Source organism: Schistocerca nitens, chromosome 3 (assembly GCF_023898315.1).
Source record: "Schistocerca nitens isolate TAMUIC-IGC-003100 chromosome 3, iqSchNite1.1, whole genome shotgun sequence".
Classification (NCBI taxonomy): domain Eukaryota; kingdom Metazoa; phylum Arthropoda; class Insecta; order Orthoptera; family Acrididae; genus Schistocerca; species Schistocerca nitens.
Window position 1 is genome coordinate 568,316,476 of NC_064616.1, and position 27,550 is coordinate 568,344,025.

At 43.4% G+C, this 27,550-nt stretch overlaps 1 protein-coding gene across 2 annotated transcripts in view; it reads left to right on the forward strand.

Moving 5' to 3' along the window:
• Nucleotides 1-1,634: 1,634 nt before the first annotated feature.
• Nucleotides 1,635-27,550, forward strand: part of LOC126248475 (transforming growth factor-beta receptor-associated protein 1-like) — a 145,941-nt gene continuing 120,025 nt past the window's right edge. Inside the window, exons 1-3 of one of the 2 annotated variants that reach the window (XM_049949491.1) lie at nt 1,635-1,861; nt 15,109-15,161; nt 27,126-27,219. In XM_049949491.1, the coding sequence (XP_049805448.1) occupies nt 1,787-1,861; nt 15,109-15,161; nt 27,126-27,219 (222 nt within the window). In that variant the 5' untranslated portion in view covers nt 1,635-1,786. The remainder of the gene's footprint in view (nt 1,862-15,108; nt 15,162-27,125; nt 27,220-27,550) is intronic. The other variant, XM_049949490.1, reaches the window with a different exon arrangement.

Below are 27,550 nucleotides of genomic sequence, written 5' to 3' on the forward strand. Positions count from 1 at the left end.
AAACTATAGATGCAGACTCTCAATGAATTATTAATGTCGAAATAAATCGTTGGAATGAAGTTCTTCTGATTACTAAAATGCTTGTTGAAAGTGGTCTGGCTTTTCAACGTACAAGTGACAAGTGGTTTGAGTATAATATTGGTAATTTCTTAAAAATAGTCGAGTTGCTATATGAATTTGGTCCCATTATAGAAGAGCACATCCGTATACTGCTAAAAAAAGAAGAGAATGAAGCTCACTCACTACCTTGGGAAAAATATGCAAAACGAGACAATAAATCCGCTGCATTGAAACGCAACATGTCATATTTCTGATGAAATAAAAAAAATTCAAATATTTTTCGAAGATTTTTAACTGTACTCCTGACATTAGTAAGATCGAGCTGATGACTCTCGCAATCATACATATGTTTCAGGCAATAAAATTTAAGCTGATGTTGAAATTACAATTAATGAAAGCTTTTTACGTTTCTCATCAGACGGAAGATCCACAGGAAAACAAATATCTGATATTACAACTGAAGAATTTAATGACTTGGTTCAGATTTGCAGAGGGTAGAGTTACTACAACGGGTCCAATATGAGGGACGATATAGCAGGAGTGCATTAAAGAATTGAACAATATAATTCATGAAGATTATGTTCTCTATTTTGTTGTTAACAATGCCGCAAAAGCATCCAAGGATGCCGCTAATTTCTTCAACTTTTCTGTTTCAAAAATATGTATTTATTTTTCTCCACAAAGGGGCGGCAATTTGTTTTTTGAAATAACTACAATACGGACCCTGATAACTTTACAACTTTTTTCTCCAGAAACCTTGACGGTGCCATGATTTGATGGGACAGCCAGTGTGAATGCCGTCATTTGAAATGCATTGCAGAATGTTTTGTCAGGATATGACGTGACATGACAGCCAGTGTGAATTGGCCTTTAGGTTCCGACCAATTCACATACCCGGAAATCGCTGTATATTCGGAAATAAACAGCCAAATATTATTTCATCCTTTGTTTTCTAACCAGGTGGAAATGTAAATAACATGAATATTGAAGAACATGCGAGTACTTGTATTACATTAATATGTATTAACAACGTTAGGATGGAAAATAAAATGAGCTTGTAGCGGAATGTGAATAAACATCATTCGACTCTGCGATTCACGAGAGTATTTATTATGCTGTACCGCCATGTGCTATACCAATGGTATGAAAATTTTTGTCATTTATCTCGGTTATTATAGTATCTCTGGAAAGTTTATATAGTTAATGCGCCTTTGACTCACAATTAATGATAAGGCTAAGGTGTATGTGCCAAATCTTCGATGCAACATTGGTCTAATGAAAATTATGATACAAAACAGCTTAATACGCCAAAACGAATAATGCTTTTGCCGTATCGAGTCAAAGATGGTACTGGTATGATGTAAAAGCACAATGTTAGACTGTGGTAAAAGTCTGTGGCCCAAAACGGAAGCGGTATAATTCTGCCGTTACGTATATTAGCGTGACCTGACGGCCAGTGCGAATTGGCCTTTCAAGACTCTGTCCCGCTATGTACTCGATGGCTCCATGAAGACTAGTGTCTGTGTGCAGAACAAATGTTTTTCTTTTTTTATCCGCTTCTGGTGACTAAAATTCTTAGTAATGTAAGAGGTAATTTTACCGTAGTTCATACGTTGGCTGCCCTGTCATATCAGCTGGCGGTGACATTTGTTTGTGATGGAGGTGTAATGTTGTTGTTTGGTTCGTATGTACAGAACCCGGTGAATGTGTCATTTTGTTCTGAAATATGAGTGTGAAAGCATTTGAGTGTACCTCTGTCATAGACTCCTTTCACGGCCCGGGAGACAGCGAAATTTCAAAGGTAGTGTGTCTGTAATCTGTCTGTCAGTATGGTAGCAATTTCAAAATGCTGTAAGAAACATTGTTCTTAATCAGGAGAGGGTCGATTGCTACGATTAATACAGTTTTTTGTTTGAAACACCCATTAGTGTATGCGGTTACTGTTCATTCAGAATACGCTTCAGCCGATTCCATTTGGAGATGTGAAAAATTTCTGCGTCTTTCGCCGCAGCTTTTGTAGTATACGGGCTTAAAATTAGTCTACAAGCAACGTATGGAAACCTTTGTCACGAAATTGATAGTATTTGTTTATAAATGTATTACCTAATTAAGGTGAAGAGAAGTTACCGATTGATGTGGTAAAGTCGTGAAGTTCTGGCGCATAGATATATATTGTGTTTATGTATATTTTGAGCAACTTCTTTTTGTTGTATTAAGTTGACAGTTCCTATATCATTGTTGAGATGATCCCTAGATTAGTAAATAAAACCTATTTTTCGATTGCCACCTTCCTGCCCGAATTTTTATTTTCTTAGCTCTCCTTAATCACTGGAAGCAAGTGCTAAGGTGCCACTTCAGTTATTTTCCTTAATGATCAAACTTGAATATCACATCTTCAGTAATACTGCTTAGTGTGTAAATTTACTAGGATAGATATGAAGTGGAGAGGTTGTTGTCTTTATAAATTTGTCCACCCATGGGTAAATAATTAGGTGTTAGAACTTTAAAAGGAATGTACTATGGAAAAATATTAAAATTGCAGAATTTTGCTGCGCTATTGTTCCATAAATGGAATGAACACACAATTGCTAAGCTGATAATGGCTGTTACATTACCCCTAAAATTAGAAAAATCAAGAGGAAAGCAATTTCTGGGCTTAGCAAACAATGCTATACTGTGCTGGTAGATGTCTCAACGTAGAAGGGTTATTCAATGTCCAATTAACAAGTGCTACAACCTGACCCTCTTAAATTTATTTTATGTTAAATATGTGTGTAGTATTAATAGATGGTAAACAAAACAGTTGAATTTTTGACTTGCAGAACAGTATTGAATCGTTCACAACTTCTAATTAAGTTATAACAGTGAAACTGAGCTCATGCGAAAGTTCTGTTAAAGAGCTTTCATATGATATAAAACGTAATTGGTCGAATGTAACTATACAGTTTTTTGTAAAAGCATAATTTGAATTTACTGAATTTTGAAAAACTGTGTTTTTAAAATTCTCAAGTATATGTGAAATATACTGTTTTCCACTACATGTTCAGAAAACCTCAACTTGCAATGAGCATGGGATCATTATCAAAAGTAATTTTATATTTGTTATGATTCTGTTAAATGTCAGTTACTGTTATTTTACTACCAATAACAATTTTACAAAATCATAGTTGGATTTATTACTTTTGCTACAAAATTATTCTTTTCATAGAAATAACTGTGTTTTAAAGTGTAGCACTAGCTAAATTAATAACTCAAAATTAATAAATAGACCTACATATTTAAAATATATATTCTAATATGAGCACAAAAAAAGAGGCTGTATACAAAAGCCTAGAAAAGGAAAAGGTTTGGTGAAAAAACCAGGCAAGACTCTTGGACAATGTGCGTGTGTGTGGGTGGTACTCGATAAAAGTTCAAACTTGTGTGCTTGTGTGGATTGGGTGTAACATTCCTCTGCTCACAGAATAATAATGATACTCCAATAAGACCTTACAAAGATGGCATTGCAAGAGGTGTGTGTAACCTTTCATTGCATGTTTGCCACGTTATGATGAATGTCTGTTCTGTCCAGGAACAGAAACACTTAGTCTTGTAAAGACTTGTTAGATGCTGGTAACAACCAGATAACATACAAACAATGGGTCTATATTGATTGTACAGCTCTATAAACCATCAAAAAATCCTCAGATGACTTCTTTTTAGAAATTAAAATCATTTACATGGCTTTTCTTTGTGGCCAGTCAGCAATCAACCTCCCAAAAATATTGAAAAATGAACTTAAGGAACGTGAGTTCTTGGGTTACCATTGGCTCAACACACAAGCAACAATTCATACCTTTGTAGCTTATTACAAAGATGGCAACAAACTAGAGCGTGTCTTATGTCTGAATGCCTCACACGACACGTGCTTTGCCTGTGTTCCAGTCATACTTGATCAACTTTGAGCAACCAAGTTTAACAGATAACCAAGTAAAATATATCACTTCACTGGCGGAGCGTCAGTTCCATATAAACATAGAAATAAATTCATCAGCCTAAGTTGTTATAAAGACTTCCACATTAAAGCCCAGTGGCACTTTCAGCCACCTCTCGTGGTAAAGGAGTTGATTGTGATGGTGGTGGAACAGTCAAATGACTGGCTGCCCAAGAAAGTCTGCAACACCCATACACTGATCAAATCATGACACCCAAACAACTTTTATTTTTTAATCCAACACTGGTAAGGCAAATACACTTTTTTCACCTGTTATAAGCTGTTTATTTTGATGTCCATGTAGATGTATGTAATAACACACTATGGTTCACTCACCGGTTTCTGGCTTGACGGTCGCGAATGATGTCCTTGTGGCCCCTGAGGATGTCTCCAATGCCTTCGGCCGATTATTCAGAGGTTTCGAGCTCCGCTCATTACTACCCTGCCTTCCTCCCCCGAAAACAGGCAGAGGAGGCAAGGCCACCTAACTTCCGCTCCTCGAATCGTGAAAGTTATAATGCCCCATTCACCATGCGGGAACTCGAAAGTGCACTTGCCCGGTCACAGTCCTCCGCTCCGGAGCCTGATTCTATTCATATTCAGATGCTGAAGAACCTTTCTCCTGCGGGTAAAGGTTTTCTTCTTTGTACATATAATCGCATACGGATTGAGGGTCATGTTCCCACATGCTGGTGCGAATCTATTGTTGTCCCAATTCCTAAGCCGGGGAAGGACAAGCATTTGCCTTCCAGTTATCGACCCATTTCCCTTACCAGCTATGTCTGTAAGGTGATGGAACGAATGGTTAACTCTCGTTTGGTTTGGCTGCTCGAATCTCGACGCCTACTTACCAATGTACAATGTGGATTTTGTAGGTGCCGCTCTGCTGTTGACCATCTGGTTACCTTGTCAACCTTCATTATAAATAACTTCTTGCGGAAGCGCCAGACAGTGGCTGTGTTCTTTGATTTGGAGAAGGCTTACGACACCTGTTGGAGGGCAGGCATTCTCTGCACCATGCATACATGGGGCCTTCGCAGTCGCCTCCCTGTTTTTATTCGTGCATTTTTAATGGATCGAAAGTTCAGGGTATGTGTGGGTTCTGTCCTGTCAGACACCTTTCGCCAGGAGAATGGGGTGCCACAGGGCTCAGTTTTGAGCGTCGCTCTCTTTTCCCTAGTGATCAATCCAATAATGGATTGCCTCTCAGCTGATGTATCAGGCTCCCTTTTCTTGGACGATTTTACCATCTACTGCAGCGTGCAGCATACACGTTTCCTGGAGCGTTGTCTTGACTGTCTTAACTCCTGGAGTGTTGCCAATGGCTTCCGTTTTTCTGCCGAGAAGACAGTCTGAATTAACTTCTGGCGCTACAAAGAGTTTCTCCCACCGTCTTTACATCTCGGTCCCGTTGCTCTCCCATTCGTGGAGACAACAAAATTTTTAGGTATTACATTTGACAGGAAACTTAGCTGGTCTCCACATGTGTCATATTTGGCTTTCCTCCGTGTTCTCAGCGGTATGTCGTGGGGAGCGGATCACACCGTCCTACTTCGCCTATTGGGTCGATCGTCCGCTCAAAGCTGGATTATGGGAGCTGTGTATACTCCTCTGCACGGCCGTCCATCTTACACCGCCTCAACTCTATACAACATGGGGTGTTACGTCTTGCGATTGGAGCGTTCTATACTAGTCCCGTCAAGAGTCTTCATGCTGAAGCCATTGAATTGCCACTAACCTACTGGCACGATATACTGCTTTGTCGGTATGCCTGTCGGCTATTATCAATGCTCGACCACCCGTCTTATCGTTCCTTTTTTGATGACTCTCTCGACCGTCAATACTGGTTGTATGTATCTGCCCTGCTACCCCCTGGAGTTCGCTTCTGTAGCCTCCTTCAGCACCTTGATTTTTCACTTCCTGCAACCTTTAGACTGGGCGAGAGCCAAATGCCACCTTGTCTCCAGGCTCAGGTTTGCATTCACCTTGACCTCCGCTCGCTCCCAAAAGAGGTTACTCCAGCTTCGGTATACCGCTCGCAGTTTGTCGAACTTCGTTCGAAGTTCATTAATATGATCTTCATTTATACAGATGGCTCTAAGACCAATGACTGTGTCGGGTGTTCTTTTATTGTTGGGGCACACAGTTTCAAATACCGGCTTCATGACCATTGTTTGGTCTTCACAGCTGAGCTATTTGCCCTCTACCAGGCTGTTCTTTACATCCGCCTCCACCGACATTCTGCTTATGTCATCTGCTCTGATTCCCTGAGCGCCATCCAGAGCCTCAGTGATCCATATCCAGCTCACCCTTTCGTGCACCGGATCCAACGCTCTCTTCAGCAGCTGGTGGATGACGGTTCTCCGGTTACCTTTATGTGGGTTCCTGGCCATGTCGATATCCCTGGGAACGAAGCTGCAGATTCCGCGGCCAAGGCTGTGGTCCCGGACAGCTTCTTGTTGTGTGCCTTCATCTGATATTAGCAGGGTCATTTGTCAGCGCGTTTTATCACTGTGGCATGCCGATTGGTCTACACTTACTGAAAACTAGCTTCAGGCCTTGAAACCTCTCCCCATGGCTTGGACGACCTCTTCACGCCCTTCTCGGGGGGGGGAGGAGGTCGTTTTGGTCCGGTTACGGATTGGACACTGCCGGTTCAGCCACCGCCGTCTGCTGACAGCTGTGCAGGTGCAGTTCTGCCCATGTGGGCAAGTGCTGACGGTACGCCACATTTTAATGCCCTGTCGGAATTTTAATACACTGCACATTGATCTTGGCCTGCCATGTACTCTGGATGCAATTTTAGCGTATGACCCAGAAGCAGCTGCCCACGTTCTTCGTTTTATCCACTTGACAAACCTGTCTAAGGACCAGAATGAGATTTTCACTCTGCAGCGGAGTGTGCACTGATATGAAACTTCCTGGCAGATTAAAACTGTGTGCCGGACCGTGACTCGAACTCGGGACCTTTGCCTTACGCGGGCAAGTGCTCTACTTGGTAGACTCTACTCTAGAGCACTTGCCCGCGAAAGGCAAAGGTCCCGAGTTCGAGTCTCAGTCCGGCACACAGTTTTAATCTGCCCGGAACTGTCTAAGGACATTTGATTATGCTTTTTTCCTTTAATCCCTTGCCTTTTAATGTGCCTTTTATAGTGTTGTCCTTTTTAGTTGCTGTTTTAACATTGTGCCTTGCAGTGCATTCATAATTTAGTCTGGGTGCTAATGACCACTGTAGTTGTGCGCCCCAAGGAGAAAAAAAAAAAAAAAAAACCACAGGTACTCTTCACACGTTTCTCTACTGCTATTGGGTCATTCTTTGCCATCAATCTCTCTTTCTGTTCTCCTGCCCTCGCTGACTCTGTTCAGTGGGACTCATTGGTGACCTTCATTCTGGTGACCACTTCCCAATCCGCCTTCACCTACTAAATGGCTCACCATTGAAGCTAAGCCCTCAAAATGGATGGTCAGCAGGGCTAACTGGACACGTTTTAGCAAGCTGGTTGTGTTCAAACACTGTGACGGCATCCAAGGATGGGTGGACCATCATGCCGTTGACCTCTCCATCCCACCATCCTCAGGTCATCTTAGGAGATGGACAGATGGTGGACAGATGAGTGCTGTTCATGATCCAGGAAAGGTGTGCGGCTCTTCAACATTTTAAATGCCAACCAACAGCAGGCAACCTTAGGGCCTTTCGAGTTATGAGGGTCAAGGCTCCATGTGTCATTAGGGAGACTAAGAAAAGGTCATGGCAAACGTTCCTGGACTCCATGAATTGTTCCACTTCTTCTATAAAGGTATGGGAAGCCATTCGGAGGATTTCCTGTAAATGTGGCTGTTTACCCATAGCAGCAGTGCTGAAATAGGGATGCCTCCAAACAACACCCAGAGACATTTCTCTGGCGCTGGCCAAACATTTTGCACAAACTGCTGCCAATGCAAGCCAGGATCCGGCTTTTTGTCTCTATCGTGAGACTGTAGAGAGGGAAAAGTTGGACTTCAGGTCCAACAGTTCTGAGGCCTACAACTCCCCTTTCTCGATGTGGGAGCTCGAATTGGCACTGACTGAGATTCGTGACACAGCACCTGATCACAACCAAATCCGGTACTGCATGCTTAGACATTTGCTAGCGGCATCAAAGGAAATCCTACTCAAATGTTTCAGTTTAATATGGCAGACAGGCAACTTTCCCAACCCGTGGAGAGAGGCAATTCTGATCCCTCTCCTAAACCAGGAAAGGGCTGAACATGTGCCAGTAGTTATCAGAGTATTGCCTTAAAAAGCTGTGTAGGAAGGACCCTGGAGCGAATGGTTAACCATCGTCTGATCTGGCTGATAGAGACCAGGCAACTCCTTAGCCACTCTCGGTGTGGATTCCAAAGATTTTGGTCCACTGTCAACAGTCTTACCCTCCTACATGTGGCTATTTGGCAGGCTTTTCTCTGTAGGCATCGCTGTATCAGCATATTCTTTGATATGAGTAAGGCATACAATACTCCTTGTAGACGCTGTGTTCTCACACAACTGCATCAATAGGGCTTTCATGGCCACTTCCCCATCTTCATACGATTCTTCCTGTCTCAGCAGTGTTTTAGGACCTGAGTTGGTGACACGCTGTTTGATCGAGTTGAGCAGGAGAATGGTGTTTCTCAGGGCAGTGTTTTAAGTGTTATCCTCTTTGCCATAGCCATCAACAATATCACTTCTACTGTAAGGAGTCCTGTGCAGTGCTCCTTATTTGTACACGATTTTCCTGTTTTCTGTTCCTCCTCCAGTGTTGCAATGGTGAGCCATCAGTTGCAACTTACAGTGCGGAGGTTAGACGAGTGGGCTGCAAAGATGGGTTTCCAGTTTTCTGCAGATAAGTGTGTGTGTGTGTGTGTGTGTGTGTGTGTGTGTGTGTGTGTGTGTGTGTGTGTGTGTGTGTGTGTGTGTGTGTTCATTTTAATCATTTTCATTGTCTTTTTATTTGGTCAGCTTTGACTATGGGGGACACCGACCTACATTTTAGAGACACAGTGCAGTTTTGGGGCCTCATTTTTGACTCCTGATTTTCATCGTTACCACACCTGCAAGACCTGAAATCCAGAACCCTGAAGGCACTAAACATCATCAAGTGCCTTAGCCACAAGTCTTGCGGAGCTAACAGGGTGCATCTTCTTCAGTTTTATAGGGCTTTTGTGCATTTACGGCTGGGCTATGGTTGCATGGTGTATGGGTCAGCGAGGTCCTCTTACTTTCGGATTATTGGCACTGTCCATCATGAGTGGATTCGTCTGGCTACAGGTGCTGCAACCACAGCCAGCTTGCTGAACAGTGTCTTGTTAGCTTTGAGATGATCCACTTCAGCAACTTTCTTTCAAGGATTGCTCCATTCAGAAGGTGACTCCAGAGTCAGAAATAGTCACTGAAATGAAGGTCATCAGTAAATTCCCAATAAGTAGAGTCTGTGGTGTCAGTGGACCAGTAAAAGAGGTCTTTGGCTGAGTACGACGCAGCAGTAGTGGATAAATGACTGGGATTGTCCTTGTTGTGGATGCATAGCTCCTCAGAGACTGTCTTAAACTTGATTCCTGGAGTGAGGAGATTTCCCTAAATCACTTTAGGTGAATGGTAGGATGGTTCCTGTGACAGGCCATGGCTGACTTCCTTCCCCATCCTTTCCTAATCCGATGGGACCAATGACCTCACTGTTTGGTCCCATCCCCTGGACCAACCAACCAACCAACCAACCTGGAGCAAGTAGAGTGAAAGCCTCATAATGCATTATGGACATTGAGGTCTCCCAGTAGGATGAATGGCCCAGGGAGTTGACCCAAAAGATCTGTGAGGGCCTTGGAATCTACAGCTTTCTGCATACAGTGATCCTTTGATCGACATGAACATCAGTGGCAACTTCTTGCATGTTAGTAACTGGATTTAGAGCAGAGGAGTGGTATGTGTCATTGACAAACACAGCTACCCATCCCTTGGCCCCTTTCCCACTTGTCATCCTTGCAGTGGAGGGTGTAGCCTAGTAGTACAGGTGTGTCAGTTAGTTTAAAATGTGATTCTTTTAAACACAAGCACAGGTGACATACCTGTGCTAGGAGTTTGGTCCTCCACACATGTACAGAACCCATTGCTGTTCCACTGTAATATGGGAGCTGTTTTATCAGTGAGATTTTTCTTCCGCCCCGTCTATCCATTGGTGTAGAAGTCCTGCAGAGTATGTAGGCTTGGTCTAGGGGTAGATGGTTATCCAAACAGACTTCATATTCCATTATATCTGAGACCAAATCATTAGAACCATCAGAGGGAATGAGTTCTGTATGGTCTGACAGTTTATGACCTGTCTTCTTCTTCTTCTTCTCCTTCTGCTGCTGCTGCCGATGCGTGCCATTTGGTTTCTTTGCCAGAGAAGACTTCATAGGAACTTCTGCAGCAGTATTAGTAACAATGCTGGCCTGCTTACAAGAGTCTACCTTTTGAGGTGCTGGAAGCTGTACTATGTTGGCATCTGTGGCCTAGTCTTACGTTCTGGGAGAGCTATGGGCACCAGAATAACAGCACCTCTACAGCACTGACAAACACAGATAGCAGTGACCACACTATCAACCTCTGTTTGTGCAGAGGCATTGGCTTTTGGAATAGGCTTTGTTAGAGGTGAAGCAAATGAAGCAGTGAAAATGGGAGGCTGCATGCCGTTATAGGACTTTTTGACCTCATCATATGTGACATGCTTTGTTGTTGCGAGCTCCTGTATCTTCCTTCCCTTGAGGTAGATGCTGCAGTCTCTGTTACAGAAAGATGATCCATAAGAAAATGACACACTTTGGAGAAGAGCAAACAATGCTTTTGTGGGCAGCCTTATCACATTTACCATAAGTGGCTTTTCCCTTACAAGCTACAGAGGTGTGCCCGTAGTGCTGGCATTCAAAACAGTAGATTGGGTTTGGAACAGAATGCTGCACATTTAAATGAAGGAAGCCAGCCTTGATACACCCGATAAGTGTTGGGCTACTAAAGGTAAGATTGAAGGAATCTGTTTTAACTAGTTCACCATGTACCCATTTCATTATATTTTACATATCAGTGACACTTTTGTGAGCCGACTCATCTCTCAGTTCATTTTTGGCAATTTCAACAATATCTGTGCATGACAGAACACCTTCACTGTACTTCAAAGTGTTGTGTAGCTCCATTTTGATAACATATTCCACAAGGCATTTAGCTTTCTGGAGGTTCGCCACTTGTTGGAAACTAGAAGTGTTAACCAACATTATCTCATTTCTCAATTACTTAACAGAGTTTAAAGTGACCAAGCACCATCTCAATCCTTTTGAATGTAGAAAGGTGAAACTTTCTCAAAGCTGCCCTCTTTCCTTGTAACTATTGAAACGGAATTCCAACAGCATGTATTCTGTTATTATACATGGAAACACCCTGTGTTAGGAGGACTGGCTTCATGAGCCCTCTTTTTAGGTTGGATGTTGTTACCCACCAGCAATACACACGTTCTGCTGGGAATTGAAAGGGATAAGTTCGAGGGTCCCATCTCAGTCCCATAAGCAGTTAGGGAAATGGGGGTAGTCCACTCAGAGCAGGCCCCATATGTCTGGTAAGAATTATACAATTGAGGTGTGGCATTTTAACCAGATGTTTCCCACTTACGACCATTCCACCTCTAGTTGAGTATCTCATCGACACGCAGCACACTTTGAGACTGAGGGTTTTATATACGTTTTGACCATACTTACAAACTAGATGGTTAAGCCAAGATCCCCATTCCCTGTGACACACAAAATTTCACCATTGTGCCACATGGTGGTTGCTAAAGCAGGCTCAGAGCTTACAGGTACACAGGATTGGTGGTGCTCACCAGTCTCTCCTAAGGAAACCAGGATTTGCCAAACCCATACCTAGCAAATGAATGGTGGTGAGGTGCTCGCAATTTAGGACACCTTGGGGCCATGTGTGGCTTTATCACAAATAGCATGGATGCGGAAGGTGATTTAGTACAGCCTTAATGTGTGGTGCACCAGTCACTTGCCTTACTTAGTAGTTTTTACTCTTCAGTGATTTCATAATTGTTTAAATTTCTTACTTTCCTATTTCTTGTATCTCTATCGTGTAATTGTCTGTAACTCCAGTTTCTAAAAGTAATGCATGTTTGCATGCACAAATCAAATTTATACTTGGCAGTTCTGTAACTGGAATGTGCCTGTCCTACCTATTATAATATAGCTCCTGTTTCCTTTTACATGGAATTAAACTGCATTTAGCTAACTGAACTGGCTACTTATTACTATATCATTTATGACTGCAAAATTTGTCATGTAAATAGGCAGACAAGTCAAATAATGAATGAATGGATGTATACATGTGTTATAATCATAGTAAAGGAGCTGAATTATTGGGCACAAAATGGCTTGGGTGGAATAAGCAAATAGATTATGTGAACACAAAATTATATAAGAACTGTCAGTTGCTCCATGTTCCGACATCCTACAATAAGGAGTAAACTGTTGGTAGTAGTTACTTAGAGTATGAAATTACATTTAGTGTTAGCTGCAGTCATACCCTGGCATTCTATCATGAAGAATCATCACATACACAAGAATCATCAGACATATTAAGTATATTACACATACATGCCAAAATTAGATCACTGTTGGGTGAGATAAAAGTCAAGAGTGTACAAGATAGTTTATAAATGCAGTGAGATGTATGGTTCATATCATAAGAACAATTTCTCTCCTACCTCAACATCAACTCCTCACCACCTCACTCTAGTCTGATTAATCTATTTACTAATTTATGCTGGTAAGAGTTTAATATACACTGCAGAACACAATCAAAGGGTCACTTTTTTTGAAACCCCACGACTGTCTCCCATTTTGACACCAAAGTTTGAAATTGGGCTCAAAGGTGCTTACAATCTTCCTCTGTAGTGGTGCAAAAGAATGGCACACTGCAACATCATCCTCAGGCTCAGCAATGCTCCATACACCAGGACGTCGGCGTATGCGAAATAAAAGGCCAGAGCTCAGAAGTTCACGTGAGGTGAAGGTGAGTTAATAATGTCACATTGACACCCTACAATTCTGCCTAATGCCACCATGAACGTGTTGCACAGCGGAAAAGTCATCACACCCTCTCTTACCCACATTTCACTCCTTCCTTTGGTGCCTATGTGATGGAGCTCAGGACTGAAATCGTGCAATTTTTTATGGGTGGTAGGGGAAAACATTTCAGACATACCAATGCTCAGAATCCCCATGAAAATGCCTCAGGAAATGACATAAAGGACATAAGTGAAACTACACCTTCCCTAGGGGCATTCATTCCCACACATTTCGTGATCGAAAATGACAATTTGCAGTGTGGTTCTTGACAACTTTGGACACTGCTGAGACCCCAGATGATTCAACCTTTTATTAGGAATGTTGTAGGGCTGGTTTCCCATTGGATGTGATCTGACCCTATTGGAGTGTAGTGCAGCTGAGGGTGTTGCTGAACTGAGTGCTCTTAGAAAGACCTTTTGCCATTTTATTTACACACCCTGTGATCACACCACAGGAGGGCACAAAACAGGAGGGCTGAAAAAACATAAACACCTCTTTCTGCTTTGGATCACACTCTAATTTAATCAAATGGCTCTGAATGGTCCCTGGCTATTCCACCCTGTATACCCAAGCAAAAATTGTAGTCCCACTCCAAAGGGGTCAGATCGCATTAAATGGATTTACAGCACCACAGCGTCCTTAGAAAGGGATTGAATCAATTGGGGGGCATCAGCAGTGTTGAAAGTTGTCAAGAATATCAACCGCACTTTGAAATGTCATTTTTGACCACGAAATGTATAAGAATCAATGCCTCAAGGAAAGGAGTGATTTCACTGATGCCATTTATTCCACTTCCTGAGGCCTTTTCATGAGAATTCTGAGTGGCAGTGTGTCTGAAGTGTTTTCCTCGACCAGCCATGAGAAAACTGTGTGATTTCAAGGGTGGACATTGTGATTCTGACTTGCATCACAGAGGCGTTGAAAAATGGGATGAAATGTGTGTAAGAGGCTGTGTGATGATATTCCTATATTGTGATGTTCGCAGTGGGTTTGGGTAGAACAGTGGTGAAATTTGGAGCCAATGTGACATCATTAATCCACCTTACACTTCACATGAACTTCTGAGCTCTTGCCCCTTTATGTATGTGTCAATACCTTGCTATTTGAAGCATCGCTGATACCGAGGGTGACATCAGAGCTGCCACACCTTTGTACCATTACAGAGGAAGATTGTAGGCACATTTGAGCCAAATTTCAAACTTCTGCTTCAAAGTGGGAGAGAATTATGGGATTTTGAAAAAGTAGTCCTTTAATTGTGTTGTACAGTGTAGTGTACGGACTTGTCTTTATCAGAAATTGATGCATTGATAGAGAGTTAAGTGTGGCAGTGGAAAGTGAACCTGTGTTGGGACACATTGTCCAATGCCATGAATTGTGGAAGGACCTAAAAAGTCTACAGATACAATCATTCTAATTCCAAAATTACTAGCAAATTAGTAATGAATATCTGACTTTTCACCTGACACTTTACCGTTGGTGTACTCTAAAAAATGCTGAAAAACCACAAATGTTCAAATAATTTTGACAATTTAATTTTAAGAGAAGATGACAAGTACATTGTCACTTCTCTCATATGTATGTTCTAAGCCTGAGACATGGACAATGAAGTACGTAATTGTTTGTTACATAGTTTCTGTAAATGTTTTTAATAACTTTTGATGCAAATGTGAAACTGCATTTTATGGTGTATGGTTCATGATTTAAATGTTATGGTATTTTTCTAATTATACTCTTTAATTTAAAAGATCCGTAAGTGTGCTTGTAAAAGCATTTCATCACATATTGTGAAAAGGATTACAAGAGATATTTTCATTTATTGCAAATTTGTACTGAGTGGGAAATATTCTTGTTGCTAAAATATTTGCATAAAGATGTGGGCAGTTGCTTATTGGTTTTATTTGTGAACTTTGTCATGCAAATGCTCCTATTGGACTTTTGAGATAATTATTTCTCTCTTTATTTTGCAGATTGAATCCATAGAATGCTGTGGCAAAGATCTTTACTTGGGCACAACTGATAGGTAAGCAATAGATTTTCCACATTTCAAACCTAGATTCTTCTTGGAACCTCTGTGCCAGTGTGAACAATCCATTACTAGTCCTCAGGCATTTGCATTTAATGTATCTTAATAATTAATCATATTATGTGTTATGTATATTATGTATGAAATTTTCAGCTGCACAGGACTCGTTCTACCTGTTAATGTAGTGAAGTGGTGGTAAGAAATATTTGTGGTTGTAACAGGCAGAATACAGTACTGATTGAATGTCAGTCTCTGCTTTCCCTACCACTCTCTCCTCAGTGATCCAAAGTACAGAATTCTGGTCTGTGATATTGTGGTTTTTAGGTGATTTCTTACATTGGCTTCAAAAACATGGTACCATATCTTCATTTCTCCAAGATTTGTATATTTCAAAATAATCATATAAAGTAATTTTAAAAACTGCCAGGGTTAAACTGAGTGTTTTTATGTCTTACAGTAATAAAATTAGTGTGGAAGATCACAGTTGGCTGGAATGCTCATGTATTATGGGCAAGTCTCCTCTCCTCCATCATGTTTACCATGTGCTTATTCTCAAACAGTCCTAATAACCCATTTTGTTAGTTTAAACTACTAGAACAACTTTTTTGTGAACTTCATTCATCAGCCATGATAATTGATTGTTTAGCCTACATTTAAGAAAATGCAACATAATTTGAGCAAATAGCAAGAAGGTAGCATATAATTTAATTAAAGCATTATGATAAAACATTTAGCCAGTTACATTAATAAAACACCTGGGCATAACACAGCCATGAAAAGGTCAGTCTCCATCTTGTAACTTTAGAGATTGAAAGGCAGCTGTCAGCCAACAGTGATCATTCAGATGTATGAAACTGACAGCTTACAATGCACTATCTTCCAATATTGTTAATTTCTGATTTGCGTCAAGTCATATAGACTGTAGTAGCTCAAAGAAGACTTTTGTATTCTGTGAAAAGCCATTTTTGATATTCTGAGAACCTGCCTTCAATGAAGATTCTAATAGTCTGTTATTTCAACATGAACACATATTGTACATGGATCAAAATGACAATGAGAGGAATTAAGACACACACACAAGTATACAAGCTTTAGAGGAGATAGAGGTGTTCACCACTCTGTTGCATTTGATAAGCTACACGTGTTCGTTAGATCATACCAAATGGAAAGCATCCCAGTTCAAGTCCCCACATCAGCTTCAGCATTTACTGCTCCCCACTGGCTCCACCAACTGTGCATCACTTGCCTAGCACATGTACCTCCCACCCCTCCACCCTGGATTCCTAGCTGGGAAACTGGCTGCCTCCATCTGCCACAAGCCACCCATCCCCAATCCCTTTCCCTGCCTCCCGCCTGTCTCGTCCTCTGTCCACCCCATTGCATTTTAAAAAAGCAAGAGAGACATTAGTAGGAGAAGGAAGGCAAAAGATGATTAAATATGCAAATGACAGAGCAATGTTCACAGAATCAGAGGAATAACTGCAATGTGTGATAGAGAGGACATTAAAAATGAGAAAAGACACTGGAATAAATGTAAGTACAGGAAAAGTATTTAGGAAATTTGGTGATGGAAAGTGTAAGCTGTGTGGTGGAAATGAACAGACTATATGGGCAGAAAGCTTTTGAAAAAGATGAAAGCTTTATTGACGGCAAAAAAGATTCCCATTGAACTATGAGACAGATTTGCAGAGTATTTTATTTGGAATGTGGTCAATCACAAACAATTGAAAAGAAGAAGAAAAATGCTTAGGTAACTCTGAACTGCATTTCTGGAGAAAAATACACACAGTGAAATAAGACAAGATTGCACGAGGAATGAAATACTTGAAAAGGGGGAAAGATAAGACAACGAGTGGAAGTGATACGAAAGTGAAAATAAGTTGCCTCAGACATACAGTGTGAACAAATTGCCTGCAGTGAAGAGTCATCAAAGGTAAGAGGAGAGGAAGGAGGAGGCTGGACATCATCAAAAAGGAGTGGAACAGAGGACTGGAGAAGCAGAAGCTCATAGGAATGACTTTGTTAATACTTATTCAAATAAAAATTCTTCCAATGCTGTTCGTGTGTCATATCAAATTAACAATTTCCAAATGGGGAAAAGGGCTTTAGAGACTCCACTGTGAGCTTTAACTCAAAAGCGTATATTTAACAGTAACAGAACACTATGTCTCTTAGAAAGTGTTCTTGATTATGGAATGAAACTTCATTCAGCAGCAGAATGTGTGCTGATTTTAAAATTTGTGGCTGATTAAAACTGTGTGTCAGACTGGGACTGGAACTGGAGACAGGTGCTCTACCAACTGAGCTATCAAGGAATGATCCACAACCCACCCCCACAGCTCTACTTCTACTAGTACCTTGTCTCCTACCACCCAAACTTCTCAGATGCAGGATAGTTACTATGAGGTTTGGAAGGTAGGACACGAGGTACTGGTGGAAGTAGCACTGTGAGGGAGGGTCGTGAGTTGTGCTTATCTGTGAAAGGCAGTGGTCTCAGGTTTGAGACCTGGTCTGTCACCCAGTTTTAATCTGCCAAGAAGTTTCAAGTGTTCTGGATCGCAAGAAGGATAGACAGATGTGTGTCTCATGACCAATGTATGAGCACAGGAAGTTGGAGTTCCTGTACATCACACACAGTGGCAAATGTAGGTTGTGTGACTTGTGGTGCTCTTTTTACTTTATTCATTTTTCTTGTTTGTCAAAATTCTGGCCACCAAAATCTCAAATAAGAGCTGGGAGAATGTATGACATCGTTAGTTGACTGATGTCATCCAGGGTGATGGACCTGTTGTAACATGCAGCATTTGTAATGTCTCTGTCACAATTAATGCTAAGTGTCAAAGGCCTTTAGACAGCACATGGCAAGCACTAAGGGTGCCAAGAATAAGAAACTACAATGCAGCAATGTGTGACAGTAGTTGATTGGTGAGACACGGGCATCTTAATGTTCAATAAGTAGAAATAATTCTTTTATGACACGGTGGCATTCCTACTATGTGGTATTTCCCTTCCAAGCTCAGCAATCTCATTATGAAATTGTATCTGGGGAGGTATGTCAGGAAGTCTGTTCCCTATGAGATTACTTTAAGAAAATTGTATCTTCAACCTTTATATGTAAAAAAGTGTCACAAATCATCTGATGAGCTGGTGTATTTTATTCTAGTTGAAACCACTTGCAAGCAGAATAGATATGTAATGAATATTTTAGTGGGACCCCTGAATGGAGAAAAAGTCAAACCCATGTGTCTGTTAACTTGCTTTCATATAAAAACAGACAATACTACCTTATGAATGGTTCGTGTTGTGGCCTGGTGGAATAAAATATGATTGAGTATGATTAGTGCTTACATATCATCCTTCTTACCAATTGCTTGCGTTTTCAGTCTAAAGTCTGTGTTCTGTAAGTTAAAACACCCGACCTAATTGTCAAGTTTGCAAGATGTTAAAAGAAGATGACTCATTTGTGAACAAATTTGTATCTTTCATTGAGAAAATCTTTATAAAAGAACCTACCAGAATACAAAAGTATATATGAATTAAAACACTTCCCTTAGCATCTTCCTATATCACATAAGCTCGGGGAAACTTAATAGGAATCAGTATTGTAGATCTGTAATATTTTTCAGGCTATGTGCAGATTTTTAGATGTTTTGTCAGATGATTCTTCAGCTGTAAGATAGATGATAGAACTAGTAGGAGTAAAAGAACTGCATGATGATTATTGTCATACACTGACACTCCTTCGTGACTTCAGCCATGAGAACAGTGGAGGAGCATTTTGAGAAAGAATCCCAGTGAATCTTAGTGACAGTAATGAAGGATGTGTGTAAAGGTGTTGATAAACAGCAAATCTTAGGCAAAAATTGTGAAGGGGAAGATGTAGCAATTAACAAGAATAGTGCTTGCTGTTTAAAAACAAAATCCACATATATTGTGTCTGTTGATGTAAGACATACCTTTTCTATTTACGAATATTTTCTGAGGTATTGCAGCTGCAATATTACTAAAAACATTGTTGAAATGTCCAATTTTGTTTGTTTCAATAGTTTTTTGAGTGACTGATAGAAGTAAGTCAGTGTGTTCAGTGATGTGTTTAAACAGATTTTTCAGTGCTTGAGTGAACTGTTTCAGTTACTTGGAAAGCGTTAGCTGAGAAGGGAGTAAGACAGGGCTGTAGCTTATCCCCAATGTTATCCAATTTGTGTATTGAGTAAGCTGTAAAGGAAACTAAGGAATTTGAAAAGGGCTTTAAAGTTCAGGGAGAAAAAATAAAAACATAGAGGTATGTTAATGACATGGTAATTCTGTCAGAGATGGCAAAGGACTTGGAAGAACAGTTGAACAGAATGGATAGTGTCTTGAAAAAGATAAGCTGCATATTAATTACAGTAACTTAAGAGTAATGGAATGTAGTCAAATTAGATCAGGTGGTGCTTAGGCAATTAGATTAGGAAATGAGATGCTAAAAGTAGACGAGTTTTGTTATTTTGGCAGCAAATAAGTGACCAAAGCCAAAGTAGAGAGGGTATGAAATGCAGACTGGCAATAGTAAGAAATCTGTTTCTAAAAAAGAGAAATTTATTTATGTTCAATTTAAATTTGAGTGATTCTTTCCTGATGATATTTGCCTGGAATGTATCATTGTACATAAGTGACATATGGATGATAAACAGTTCAAACAGTAAGAGCTCTTGAAATGTGGTGCTACAGAAGAATGCTGAAGTTTAAATATGTTGTTGTTGTTGTTGTTGTTGTTGTTGTTGTTGTTGTGGTCTTCAATCCAGAGACTGTTTTGATGCAGCTCTCCATGCTACTCTATCCTCTGCAAGCTTCTTCATCTCAGAGTACCTACTGCAACCTACTTCCTTTTGAATCTGCTTAGTGTATTCATCTCTTGATCTCTCTCTACAATTTTTACATTCCACGCTGCCCTCCAATACTAAATTGGTGATCCCTTGATGCCTCAGAGCATATCCCACCAACCGATCCCTTCTTCTAGTCAAGTTGTGCCACAAACTTCTCTTCTCCCCAATCCTATTTAATACCTCCTCATTAGTTATGTGATCTACCTTCTAATTTTCAGCATTCTTCTGTAGCACCACATTTTGAAAGCTTCTATTCTCTTCTTGCCCAAACTATTTATCGTCCACGTTTCACTTCCATACATGGTTACACCCCATACAAATACTTTCAGAAACAACATCCTGACACTTAAATCTATACTTGATGTTAACAAATTTCTCTTCTTCAGAAACTCTTTCCTTGCCATTGCCAGTCTACATTTTATATCCTCCCTACTTCGACCCCCCTGCGGGTCCGGGGTAAGAATAGGCCAGAGGTATTCCTGCCTGTCGTAAGAGGCGACTAAAAGGAGTTTCAACCGTTTCAGCCTTCCATGTGATGATCCCCCTTGGGGCTTGAACTCCATTTTTCAAAATTCTACAGAAGTATGAGCCTTTTTGGGAAGGACGCCTTATGTGGTGTATCACTGGTCCTCAGTGCACTAAGACCTTGGCACTCAGCATTATAATGGCGTTGTAACCACACCCACTATTCCTCAAATTGGGCCTAAACGCCTGATGGGTTGCACAAGTTACGCCCATAGTGCGTCCCCATCTGCACCTACGATCATGATGGACTTTCCATGGCACCCGAAATCCAGCACGGTAGCCAGCCCGTTGTGGTGGGGTCGTCATGCACCCTCTAGGTTGTAGCCCCCTGACTACACAGGGATCGTACTGCCGATACCTGAGCTGCACCCTCCCCACGTCGGCCAAGGAGTAGATGCCCGTCTCCTTGGGGCATCAGGACTCCTGGCAACGGTCATCCTGCCAGGTGGCCCTTGCTGAGGCTGGGTGGCGCCCGTGGGGAGAGCCCCTGGTCGGAGTGGGTGGTATCGGGGTGGACATTTCGCAGATGAAACGTCAACATGTATCAGGTCGATCTGCGGCAGAGTCTTTTAAAAAGAAAGGTACTGTCTCTGGTTCTGGTTCTCCCGCCCTTTCCCCCTTGGCCACTCCCTGGCAGGAAGGACAGGCTCGCCGGCTTGGGGCGAAGTACTTCCCCCGCTATTTAGTCTGTTCTCGGACCGATGGGGGGACGTTCGCCACCTCCAAGCCCATGTTCTTTGTCCAGCACATTGAGGACATCTTCGGGGAAATCGAGGTTCTCAGTAAAATGCGTTCGGGGTCCGTTCTTATAAAGACCACCTCCGCCACACAGTCGGCGGCGCTCCAGGCATGCGACCGACTAGGGGACATCCCAGTGTCCATTGTCCCGCATCTGGCACTGAATAGGACGCAGGGGGTTATTTTTCATTGGGACTTCCTGCTGCAATCTGATGAGGAGCTCAGGGCCAACCTGGAGCGCCGAGGCGTGCATTTTGTCCGGCGAGTCCAGCGCGGCCCCAAAGACCGTCGCATCGACACTGGGGCCTTTATCCTCACCTTCGAGGGGGATGTTCTCCCGGAGAAGGTAAAGGTGATGTGCTACCGGTGCGACGTGCGACCTTACGTCCCACCTCCTATGTGCTGCTTTCGGTGTTTGCGCTTCGGGCACATGTCGTCACGGTGTGAGGCTGAGCCCCTTTGTGGCGATTGTGGCCATCCTCTTCGTGAGGAACATACATGCACCCCACCACCTCAGTGCGTCAATTGTCCTGGCATCCACTCGCCTAGAACTTTAGACTGCCCCGCATATCAGAAGGAGAAGAAGATTCAAGAATTAAAAACTTTGGATCGTCTCTCTTATTCTGAGGCCAGGAAGAAGTATGACCGCCTCCATCCCGTGACGTTGACAACTTCGTTTGCCTCAGTCGTGTCCACTCCTTCCACAGTATCCTCCCCCCTCCACCTCCTCACCCCATCCGAGGTCTATGCCTCCGCCTCCCAAATCCCTCCCTTCCAAATCCTCCTCTCTCGCGGCCCCTGCCCCCTCTGCCCCAGGGGCCACCCTTCCTCCTCCTCCCCCTCTGCTGCCTGAGAAGCGATCCTCTTCTCAGGCGTCCATCGGGGAAATGTTCCGGACCCCGGCTCCCGAGGTCCGGCGTTCCAAAACGGACCCCGTGCTGCAGGACCTTCTTTGGGTCCAGTCCACCATCCCCATGGCTCATCGGACTTCCAAGAAGAAGTCCTTATCCCCCTCTCCACCCCGGCGCGTTTTGTCTGACGCTCCATCCGTGAGACGCTGCTCCCGGCCATCCTCAGTTTCGCCGGGACGCTCTGCTGCTAGGCGCTCAGCTGGCCTCTCGTCAGCGAATGATGCTGCCCCTCCTCCACAACCCGGGAAAGCGGCCGCAGCTGGCGATGACTTGATGGAACAGGATCCGCCTCCTTCCGGTTGTAGCGTCGTTCCCTCGAAACCTGGCCCTTCGCGGTCGTTGAGGTGACCAGCTCTTCACCCGTTTCGTTCCCCCTTTTTTCTGACTAGCAATGGCTTTGTTACATTGGAACATACGAGGTATTCGATCTAATCGGGATGAATTACAACTGCTCCTCCGCCTGCACTGTCCGCTCGTCCTTGGTCTCCAGGAAACCAAGTTGCGCCCAACTGACCGTATTGCTTTTACCCACTATACCTCGGAGCGGTCTGACCTCACCCCTGTGGACGGTATTCCAGCTCATGGTGGGGTCATGTTGCTCGTTCGGGACGATGTCTATTACCATCCCATCCCATTGACCACCCCACTCCAAGCAATAGCTGTCCGTATTACTCTTTCTGCCTTTACTTTTTCTGTTTGTACTTTCTACACTCCATCGTCATCCGCAGTTAGTCGGGCTGACATGATGCACCTGATTGTTCAGCTTTCTCCGCCGTTTTTATTGTTTGGCGACTTCAATGCCCATCATCCCCTTTGAGGCTCTCCTGCATCCTGTCAGAGAGGCTCCCTCTTGGCGGATGTCTTCAACCATCTCAATCTTGTCTGCCTCAATACTGGCGCCCCGACTTTCCTCTCGGACTCTACTCATACCTACTCCCACTTGGACCTCTCGATCTGTTCTACCACTCTTGCCCGTCGGTTCGAGTGGTATGTCCTTTCTGACACCTATTCGAGCGACCACTTCCCCTGTGTCGTTCGTCTCCTGCACCACACCCCATCCCCAGGTCCTTCGAGCTGGAACATACCGAAAGTTGACTGGGGACTTTACTCCTCCCTGGCGACCTTTCCGGACCACGATTTTCTCAGTTGTGACAGTCAGGTCGAATACCTCACGGCTGTTATCATCGATGCTGCCAAACGTTCCATTTCTCGTACTACCTCTTCTTCACGTCGCGTTTCCATCCCCTGGTGGAATGAGGCTTGTAGAGACGCTATCTGTGCTCGACAACGTGCTTTACGCACCTTTCGCCGCCATCCTACGTTGGCGAATGGTATTGGATACAAATGACTCCGAGCGCAATGCTGTAGAGTCATCAAAGACAGCAAAAAAGCTTGTTGGGCCTCTTTCACCAGCTCCTTTAACAGTTTTACTCCCTCTTCTGTCGTCTGGGGTGGCCTGCGCCGGCTGTCGCGCATTAAGGCCCACTCCTCGGTACCTGGCCTGACCTCAGGTAATGAGGTCCTTGTTGATCCTGTGGATGTCTCCAACGCCTTCGGCCGCTTTTTCGCGGAGGTTTCAAGCTCCGCCCATTACCACCCTGCCTTCCTCCCCAGGAAAGAGGCAGAAGAGGCTCGGCGACCTTCCTTCCACTCGCTGAATCTGGAAAATTATAATGCCCCCTTTACTATGCGGGAACTCGAACGTGCACTTGCACTGTCCCGGTCCTCTGCTCCGGGGCCAGATGCCATTCACGTTCAGATGCTGGCACACCTTTCTCCGGCAGGCAAAAGCTTCCTTCTTCGTACCTACAATTGCATCTGGACCGAAGGTCAAGTCCCCATGTGTTGGCGTGACGCCGTCGTGGTTCCTATACCCAAACCCGGGAAGGACAGACACCTTCCTTCTAGTTACCGCCCCATTTCTCTTACAAGCTGTGTCTGTAAGGTGATGGAGCGCATGGTTAACGCTCGGTTAGTTTGGATTCTTGAATCTCGACGGCTACTTACCAATGTTCAATGCGGCTTTCATCGCCGCCACTCCGCTGTTGACCACCTTGTGACCTTGTCGACATTCATCATGAACAACTTTTTGCGAAAGCGCCAAACGGTAGCCGTGTTCTTCGATTTGGAGAAGGCTTATGATACCTGTTGGAGAGGAGGTATCCTCTGCACCATGCACAGGTGGGGTCTACGCAGTCGCCTGCCCCTTTTTATTGATTCCTTTTTAACAGATCGAAAGTTTAGGGTACGTGTGGGTTCCGTATTGTCAGACGTCTTCCTCCAGGAGAACGGAGTGCCTCAGGGCTCCGTCTTGAGCGTAGCCCTTTTTGCCATAGCGATCAATCAAATTATGGATTGCCTTCCACCTAATGTCTCAGGCTCTCTTTTTGTCGATGACTGCAGTGCCCAGAGAACATGCCTCCTGGAGCGCTGCCTTCAGTGTTGTCTAGACAGCCTATACTCATGGAGTGTGGCAAATGGCTTCCGGTTCTCTGAAGAGAAGACGGTTTGCATCAACTTTTGGCGATATAAAGCATTCCTTCCGCCATCCTTACATCTCGGTCCCATTGTTCTCCTATTTGTGGAAACAACTAAGTTTCTAGGGCTCACACTGGACAGGAAACTTCGTTGGTCGCCGCACGTCTCTTATTTGGCTGCCCGTTGTACACGTTGCCTTAATGTCCTCAGAGTTCTTAGTGGTTCATCTTGGGGAGCGGATCGCACTGTCCTGCTTCGCTTGTATCGGTCCATAGTCCGATCAAAGCTGGATTATGGGAGCCTCGTCTGCTCGGCCGTCCCTCTTACGCCGTCTCAACTCCATCCACCATAGGGGGTTACGTCTTGTGACCGGAGCATACAACACTATTCCCGTCGAGAGTCTTTATGCTGAAGCTGCCGAATTACCATTGACCTACCGGCGCGACGTACTGCTTTGTCGGTATGCCTGCCGGCTGTTGTCAATGCCCGACCACCCCTCTTATCAGTCCTCCTTCGCCGATTCTCTCGACCGTCAGTATGGGTTGTATGTGTCTGCCCTGCTGCCCCCTGGAGTCCGCTTTCGTCACCTGCTTCAACAATTGGATTTTGCCCTCCCTACCACCTTCAGAGAGGGTGAGAGCCCGACACCACCTTGGCTCCAGGCTCCGGTTCATATTTATCTCGACCTCAGCTCGCTCCCGAAGGAGGGTACTCCGGCTGCAGTGTATTGCTCACGGTTTGTCGAACTTCGTGCGCGACTTGCCAGTCACACCTTTATTTACACTGATGGCTCCAAAACTGATGATGGTGTCGGCTGTGCCTTTGTCATCGGGGCCGTCACCTTTAAATACCGGCTCCTCGACCAGTGTTCCAGCTTTACGGCCAAGCTTTTTGCTCTCCATCAGGCCGTTCAGTATGCATGGCGCCACCGCCATTCATCGTATGTACTCTGCTCTGATTCACTCAGTGCTCTTCAGAGCCTTGGAGCTCCATATCCGGTCCATCCCTTGGTGCAATGGATCCAGCAGTCCCTCCATTCTTTTGCTGAAGATGGCTCTCCTGTCAGCTTTCTGTGTGTTCCCGGCCATGTAGGAGTGCCTGGGAATGAGGCTGCTGATGCTGCAGCCAAGGCTGCAGTCCTCCTGCCTCAGCCAGCCTCCCATTGTGTCCCGTCATCTGACGTTAGTGGGGTTGTTTGTAAGAGGCTTGTGTCGTTGTGGTGGGATACTTGGTCATCACTTCAAGGAAACAAGCTCCGGGCAGTCAAACCGTTCCCAACTGCTTGGACAACCTCCTCCCGACCATCTCGGCGAGAAGAGGTCCTTCTGACCAGGTTGCGGATTGGGCATTGCCGGTTTAGCCACCGCTACCTGCTCTCCGGTGACCCAGCCCCGCAGTGCCCTTGTGGTCATGCATTAACAGTGCGCCATGTTTTATTGTCGTGTCCCCGTTTTAGTCAATCTCATGTTGTACTGTCTCTGCCATCTACTTTACAGGATATTTTAGCTGATGACGCTCGAGCAGCTGCTCGTGTTCTTCGTTTCATTACTCTGACTGGCTTGTCCAAAGACATCTAACTCTTTCACTTATTTTATCTGCATCTTTGTAAGAACTTTCTGGTGTCCCCCCCACCCCCTTGTGTTTTACTAGATTCTATGTGCTCTAACAATTGTGGCTGGGCGCTAATGACCTCAGTAGTTGAGCGCCCTTAAACCCCAACAAACAAACTCCCTACTTCGACCATCTCAGTTATTTTTCTCCCCAAATAGCAAAATTCCTTTACTACTTTAAGTGTCTCATTTCCTACTCTAATTCCCTCAGCATCACCCGACTTAATTTGACTACATTCCATTACCCTAGTTTTGCTTTTGTTGATGTTCATCTTATATCCTCCTCATCATAACAGTATCATAAGTTCATAAAAAAAAAGTCACGGTGATGTCCAGAGTTCATTCACAGTAGATTAACGCTCACATGATTTCACAATGCCACTGAAATTAGTATTGCTTTTCTGATTCATCCCAGTTGCCATAAAATATTAAATGTTGTCCCATTTCATACGAAACTAATATAAATCAACAATTATTAATGTTCACACCTAATTTCCTTCCTCCAATCTGTGATTATGCACATCACACTCTCCTGCAACTTATTCTGCAGCTTCCCTCAGACCAATACCAAAGTGCCAAATCAATAGGTGTCCAACCACTCCTATGCTCAGATGATGAGGCATTGCTGTGCAACCTGTGGGCTTAAGAACTGTATCAATATTTGTAATCTCACAAGTTGTGTGTGTGAAAACATTTTACAGCTGTTTGTCCAAATGAATTACATCAATATAAATTGTTCGACTAATTTTTCTAATGAGCTTTGGTTCTTGCTTTGTTTTCATTGTTATGTTGAGTGACTGTTATTGAAACTTTCCCATTTAACTCCTTTTGCAGTTGCATCATAAGTTATGTTTTGGAAGAAAAATACCAGGAAAATGGTAACATTGTGTACAACTGCAGGAAGGTGAAACACAGGAATCTTGAACAGGTTTGTATCAGCAACATTTTAACACTTTCTGTTGATTAATTACTATTTATTTGCAAGCTTTACTATCAGTAGAGGGGTATTAATGTACTGTGATAAACTTTCCAAAGGTTACCACAGCTGGAAAGAGGAACTCAAAGCATCCATTAGTTTGTAGCAGTCAGGTAATGAATGTGCAGTTATACAAGTGTAGCAAGAAATATGTTCAGTTTAAATGAGTAGAGACAGGTGGAAAGTAAAATGTTTTCTGTTCAAGATAAGGCACAGTATTCATCTTGGGACTGGCCAGAATGAAATTCACACATAATGTTTTTGGACTGATCATTATCTCATC